General features: G+C 37.2%; 1 protein-coding gene across 1 annotated transcript in view; it reads left to right on the top strand.

Annotated features, from left to right (window-relative positions):
- Positions 1-7,500, top strand: part of LOC144979735 (sushi, von Willebrand factor type A, EGF and pentraxin domain-containing protein 1-like) — a 47,709-nt gene that overhangs the window by 33,418 nt on the left and 6,791 nt on the right. The window contains exons 12-13 of the mRNA XM_078926706.1: positions 926-1,010; positions 4,275-4,366. Coding sequence (XP_078782832.1) covers positions 926-1,010; positions 4,275-4,366 — 177 coding nt within the window. The remainder of the gene's footprint in view (positions 1-925; positions 1,011-4,274; positions 4,367-7,500) is intronic.

Genomic DNA, 7,500 nt, shown 5'->3' with positions numbered 1-7,500 from the left:
TGCTTACCTTTGGTGATAGCCACGGTAAGTCGGCAAAGTCCTCCAAGAATACATTCATTAGAGAAGTGAGGGTCTAGTTGTGTGTATACATGTGTGTCTCTTTGAGAGAGAGAGAGAGAGAGAGAGAGAGAGAGAGAGAGAGAGAGAGAGAGAGAGAGAGAGAGAGAGAGATTATGTTTGTGAGCGAGTGTATGTTGGGTTGATATTGGAGGGATGGGGTGCCATTGTTTTGTGTTTGAGTGTTCCTTAAAGTTCTAATGTTATCTCTAATGATTGATTGTGAATAATAATAATAATATGATAAATAAGATAATGCGTGCCCAGGATAAAATGGCACAGTACGTGTGTGGGTGGGTGAAAGTGAGTTTGGAAACAATACCGAACCAAATAACCATGATGATGATGATGATAAGGATGATGATGATGATGATGATATTGATCATCATCATCATCATCATCATCATCATCATCATCATCATCATCATCATCATCATCATCATCATCATCATCATCATCATCATCATCATCATCACATCTTCATCATCATCATCATTATAATAATAATAATAATAATAATAATAATAAATAATAATAATAATAATAATAATATATAATAATATTATTATTATTATATTATTATTATATTATTATTATTATTATTATATTATTATTATATTAATAATTATTATTATTATTATTATATATTATATTATTATATTATTATTATTATTATTATTATTATTATTATTATTATTATTATCGTCGTCTTCGTCATTGCCATTAGCATTTTAATACTGATAATATCATATTTATATCACGTTTTTGGCCGATTTGACATACTGTAAACCGTAAAACAATCCTAAATAGTAGATAGTAGTTACACATTTTCACTATTAACTTTTACTATTTTCTCGTTCCTACACAGAAATCGGCTGTAAATGGCTTGGTCCTCTTTGGAATGGTTATATAGGCAACGCAGGAACAGAAGTCGGAAATACCATATATTTCGAGTGAATTATACATTTCATCCTAATATCTAATCACAAAATAAGGATATATAAATAAGGCATTTATAGTTATAAAACCGATGGATCGAGAGTCTCCCCCCCCCCTCCCCGAATCCAGTGGTAGAAAACGTATTTTAGCAATTACTTGTTACCATTTTGGAAAGGATGTTTGAACATCGCCAAGTAATTAACATAAAATTTAATTAACCCATTCAGTCCTTCAGAACCATTAGCTTCATGGAACCGGAGTGTCATTAGTGTGAAATGGACAATAGCAATTGCTTTATACCCTTTGGGTTAGGACGCTAATCTATCACAAAGTACTTTCCGCCAGATCTAACAGACCAAACTACCCATTCACTGCTGGTTAAACAAGGGGGTCAGAAAAAGAAAAATCACGACTGTCCCCGGGATCGATCTCAGTCCCTTTGGTCTTGAAGCGAATGCTATCGTCGGGACCCACAGCTAACCCAACTACCCAACCATTTTGACATACCTTGAAAAAAAACACGTTACTCAAAATCAAATGTCGATCGATTCAAACGACCCTCATATTCTCAAAAGGTTTTCTGGTCAGAATATTAAAAACGTGTGTCTTTTTTTTTCTTCAGAGTATAGGACATGGGTTGTGGGGCGACGTGCTCTAATATCCAGGTCTGATCATCCTTATTAGCGTTCGGTTATCAGACCTGTAAATATGTACACGTCAGTTTGACCCTCTCCTTACCACCTACAGCAAAATCGTCACATTTGTTTCGACACGATATACATTTTTTCTTATTCAGATTTATGTTGTACATCACAATGATCTTTGTTTGATTAATAAGAACAAAATAACGTTGTTTTATATAGAACTTTTTGAGTTGAAAGAACCAATGTTTCAGCTGGGTAAGCCTGCCATTTTGGAAAATACTGAAAATGATCGGTAAGGAGAGAGTTAATGACTCTAAATTGTTTGTCATTTCTGCGGGGCTTTGTTTCCTTGTTCGGGGTCCCAATAGCTCAGTTGGTAGAGCAATCGCTTCACACGCAAGGGAATCGCGCTGATCCCCGGTACAGTATAGATTTTTTTGATCGCCCTTTCCACCCCCCCCCTTCCTCCTCTCCACCCAGCAGTGATTGGGTAGCTGAGTCGTTTAGATCCGGCGAAAAATAAATTGTGATGTACGAGCTTCATATCAGACGAATAGCAAGCAATTGCTATGGTACGTTTTACGCTATGGAAAGCGGGAGAAACTCATTAGCCTCTTGGCTCTGTTCTAAAATGAAGCCATTTAATTTCTCCCCGAGTCTTGCAAGCAAAGAGTCATTTTTTCCATGAAGAAAGCAGTCGTCAGCATTTAACTGTTTTAAAAGATGAGCTTTTGACTTAAATCATCTTTCCACTTTATATAAACAATGTTTTGTTTTTCTTTAATGACTATTTTTAACCACCTATCTCTACTACTAGTCGAGATGCTGCAGGGCCATCCGTGTAGAACGTAACCACATATCTCTACTACTAGTCGAGATGCTGTAGGGCCATCTGTGTAGAACGTAACCATCTATCTCTACTACTAGTCGAGATGCTTCAGGGCCATCCATGTAGAACGTAACTACCTATCTCTACTACTAGTCGAGATGCTACAGGGCCATCAGTGTAGAACGTAACCACATATCTCTACTACTAGTCGAGATGCTGCAGGGCCATCCGTGTAGAACGTAACCACCTACCTCTACTACTAGTCGAAATGCTGCAGGGCCATCCGTGTAGAACGTAACCACCTATCTCTACTACTAGTCGAGATCCTGCAGTGGTATCCGTGTAGAACGTAACTACCTATCTCTACTACTAGTCGAGATACTGCAGGGGTATCCGTGTAGAACGTAACCACCTATCTCTACTACTAGTCGAGATCTTGCAGGGCCATCCGTGTAGAACGTAACCACCTATCTCTACTACTAGTCAAGATCCTGCAGGGCCATCCGTGTAGAACGTAACCACCTATCTCTACTACTAGTCGAGATCCTGCAGGGGTATCCGTGTAGAACGTAACCACCTATCTCTACTACTAGTCGAGATGCTGCAGGGGTATCCGCGTAGAACGTAACCACCTACCTCTACTACTAGTCGAGATGCTGCAGGGCCATCCGTGTAGAACGTAACCACCTATCTCTACTACTAGTCGAGATGCTGCAGGGCCATCCGCGTAGAACGTAACCACCTATCTCTACTACTAGTCGAGATGCTGCAGGGGTATCTGTGTAGAACGTAACCATCTATCTCTACTACTAGTCGAGATGCTACAGGGGTATCCGTGTAGAACGTAACCACCTATCTCTACTACTAGTCGAGATCCTGCAGGGCCATCCGTGTAGAACGTAACCACCTATCTCTACTACTAGTCGAGATCCTGCAGGGGTATCCGTGTAGAACGTAACCACCTATCTCTACTACTAGTCGAGATGCTGCAGGGGTATCCGCGTAGAACGTAACCACCTACCTCTACTACTAGTCGAGATGCTGCAGGGCCATCCGTGTAGAACGTAACCACCTATCTCTACTACTAGTCGAGATGCTACAGGGATATCCGCATAGAACGTAACCACCTATCTCTACTACTAGTCGAGATCCTGCAGGGGTATCCGTGTAGAACGTAACTACCTATCTCTACTACAAGTCGAGATTCTGCAGGGGTATCCGTGTAGAACGTAACCATCTATCTCTACTACTAGTCGATATGCTGCAGGATTATCCATGTAGAACATTTAAATGAATTCTGAAAAAACGAAGAAATATCGCTCTTATATCTGATCTCCTTCCACTTTATCTTATATTTAATTTGCTGTTTTAGAGCTAGATGAAAAAAAATTTTCTTGTTTTTCATTTTTCTTTTTTTACTGACGCTGAAGTGACTGAACGAACAAACAATTTTTTTAAAAAATCAGTGATTTGATCCAAATATTGTATAATGATGATAATGTTGATGATGATGATGATGATGATGATGATGATGATGATGATGATAATAATGATGACAATGTTGATGATGATGATGATGATGATGATGATGATGATGATGATGATGATGATGATAATGATGATGATGATGATGACGATGATGATGATGATGATGATGATGATGATGATGATGATGATGATGATGACGATGATGATGTAAATAATGGTGAATCATGAGCATCACCATCATGATGTTGATGATAGATATGACGGCGTCGATGGTCATAATGTTAATGAAGAGGATGTGTAAATATTTTTTTCATTAGCTGTAATAAACTTACCACCTTCAAAGGGGAGTCGCCTTATAGTCGGTGCCTGGAAAACGGAGAATGGACATTCCCTCTACCCCAGTGTCTTGGTAATTCTTTTTGAAAATGTGTTTTCTAGTTCTTTGATATGACATTATAGCAACCACCTTAGTCTTTCTCTCTATTAAAACACAGGTCAGATATATAATATATAGTTATGTCTATCCGATTGACGATATGGTGTTATATTAGTGTTGGTGCTCGAAGTTCGAAGAAATAAATAACAATGTGAAATTGAATGTAAGCTTCGATTTATTTACAAAAACAGATAGAATGGACGTTTCGGGTTTACCCTTTATCAACAAACAGGATAAATGAAACCCTACAGATGAATGGGATGATGTGGTAGTGGCGTTGTTAAGATGAATAAACATAAACATTGATGATGGCAGGAAATAGTATTCTCCATTGTAAGGAAGAACGAATTAGAATAGAACAATATATATTTCTAAAAGGTGCGCAATTAATTAAGTGAAAAGAGGGGAGGCAGAGAGGAACTGTGTAATACAGGTTAGATAATGAAATGAAAGTGATATGGTGTTATAACACCTTAATTCCTCTTTGTCTTTATTATAATACGATTTAGACGTCTAGATATATATATGGATATTTGACCGATTGACATAGTGGTACATAAATAAATAATGTGTGGTGTTAGATTGCATTCAAATTCATCATTTTGTATTCTTACATTTTCTTAGACATGAGATTAAGGATTTGTAATGGGTTTTTTAAACTAGAAAATGGTAAGTTCTTGTCCCCGAGGAAAAAGAATTTAGACTTGGTCTGAACTAATGTTGAAGTGATCTGGACAATGATCATTAGAAATACCGTCAAATTGATAACATAACATAACATATCATAGTAAGGGTTGCTCACATCAAAAGCTTTTAACCATGTGAAAGAAAAAAAGAAAAGTTCAGGTCAAATGTCGCCGATGAATGATCATAACTATTATTATTATAATTATTATTTTCTATTAATTTATGAATTATTATAACATTTTTATTATTATTATTATTATTATTATTATTATTATTATTATTATTATTATTATTATTATTATTATTATTATTATTATTATTATTATTATTATTATTATCATTATTATTATTATTGTTATCATTATTACTATTATTATTATTATTATTATTATTATTATTATTATTATTATATTATTATTATTATTATTATTATTACTATTGTTATTATTATTATTATTATTATTATTATTATTATTATTATTATTATTATTATTATTGTCATGATATTGTTTACTGTTTAGAGATAGTTCTATTTGTCACTTAATGTTTGTAATTGATCTGTGTCTGTACTGTATTGTCTAACTCTTTGTGTTTTAATTTCTTTCCAGATCATGTCGATTTAAATGTTGAATAAAGCCTATATTTTGCATGGCAATCATTCGAATTACTTTCTAGCTTCACAACAATTTATTCAACATTTAACATGGAACGATTCCTTCGACCTGAGCGGTTCAGCGCTGAACCCAATACGCCTGATGCATCAAAGCAATGGAATCACTGGCTCTGTACATTTAACAACTTTCTCTCTTCGTTACCCGAACAGGCGACTGACAACAAACTCAATCTGCTCGTCAATTTCGTCGATCCTGTCGTCTACGAACATATTGCTGATTGTACTACATTCGATTCAGCTGTTGACGTTCTGAAGAACATATACGTGAAACCAAAAAACGAAATATTCGCGAGACACGTCTTGGCTACTACAAAGCAAGAACCAGATCAATCCCTCGATCAGTTCCTTCAAAAGTTGAAGAGACTTGCCAAAGAATGTGATTTTAAAGCTGTTACTGCTGATAAGAACAGGGATGACTTTATCCGAGATGCTTTCATCTGTGGTCTCTCTTCTAATCAGATCAGGCAGCGACTCCTCGAGAATAAGACAATCGAACTTATGGCCGCTTATGAACAGGCTCGATCCTTGGAGATGGCTGAAAAACACTCTCAGAACTACAGCACACCAACTACTGTGCCATGTGGCAGCACTGCTCCTCCGCCCTCTGAAAAGGAACTTGACTCATTCAATGCTTCAGTCACGAACTCTAAATGCTTTTTCTGCGGATACCAACGACATCCTCGATCAAAATGCCCTGCTAGAGAGGCGCTGTGTAAAAGTTGTGGAAAAAAGGGCATTTTCAAAAGGTATGCCAGTCAAAAAGTAAAAACGAATATGCATCTGCGGCAGACCCGAATACACTCAGTTCAGCCTTTTCAGCCGCGGCTCCCGCTAGTCTCTACAGAGCTGTTATCGACGTGAAATTGTTTAACAAGCCCGTTAAAGCGTTGATAGACACCGGAAGCTCAGAGAGTTTCATTTCAACAGAGATCGCACAAAGTCTCCAATTGAAGATTATCAAATCAAAGAAAGAAATCTCCATGGCGTCTACTAATCTTTCCAGTACAACCAAGGGTCATTGTTTTGTCTCTTTGGAATACCAGGGACGTTTCTATGAGAGTGTGAAATTTTCCATCCTGTCAGGGTTGTGTTCGGACTTGATTTTAGGCCATGACTTTCTTGAACAGCATGATGGAGTTCAAATATCCTTCAAAGGATCAAAGCCTACTTTCTCCGTTTGTAGTCTCACTGCTGCAAAAATCGAACCTGTTTCTCTTTTCAAGAATCTCCTTCCAGAAGTCAGACCTATTGCAACAAAATCAAGACGATTTTCATTACCAGACAAGCAATTCATTGACTCTGAGGTTAAGAAACTTCTTGACGAGGATGTGATCGAACCATCTGATTCTCCATGGCGAGCGCAGGTATTGGTGACAACTAACGAACGACACAAGAAACGCATGGTTGTGGACTATAGTCAGACCATCAATCGCTTCACTCTACTCGATGCATATCCACTTCCAAACATTAATGAAATGATTGAAACAATTTCAAACTACAGTGTCTATAGCACCCTCGATTTGCAAAGTGCTTACCACCAGATCCCAATAAAAGACGAAGAGAAACTGTATACGGCTTTTGAGGCCAGTGGAAATCTCTACCAATTCAAGCGAATTCCCTTTGGAGTCACTAACGGAGTGGCTTGCTTTCAGCGCATCATTGATTCCATTATTCGAGATGAGAAACTGAGTGACACATTTGCTTACTTAGACAATGTGACAATCTGTGGCAGAAATCAGCAAGAGCA

Source organism: Berghia stephanieae, chromosome 9 (assembly GCF_034508935.2).
Source record: "Berghia stephanieae isolate SIO BIC M18660-M18661 chromosome 9, UCSD_Bste_1.3, whole genome shotgun sequence".
NCBI lineage: Eukaryota > Metazoa > Mollusca > Gastropoda > Nudibranchia > Aeolidiidae > Berghia > Berghia stephanieae.
Note: the sequence above shows the minus strand (reverse complement) of the source record. Positions and strands in the feature narration are given on the sequence as shown.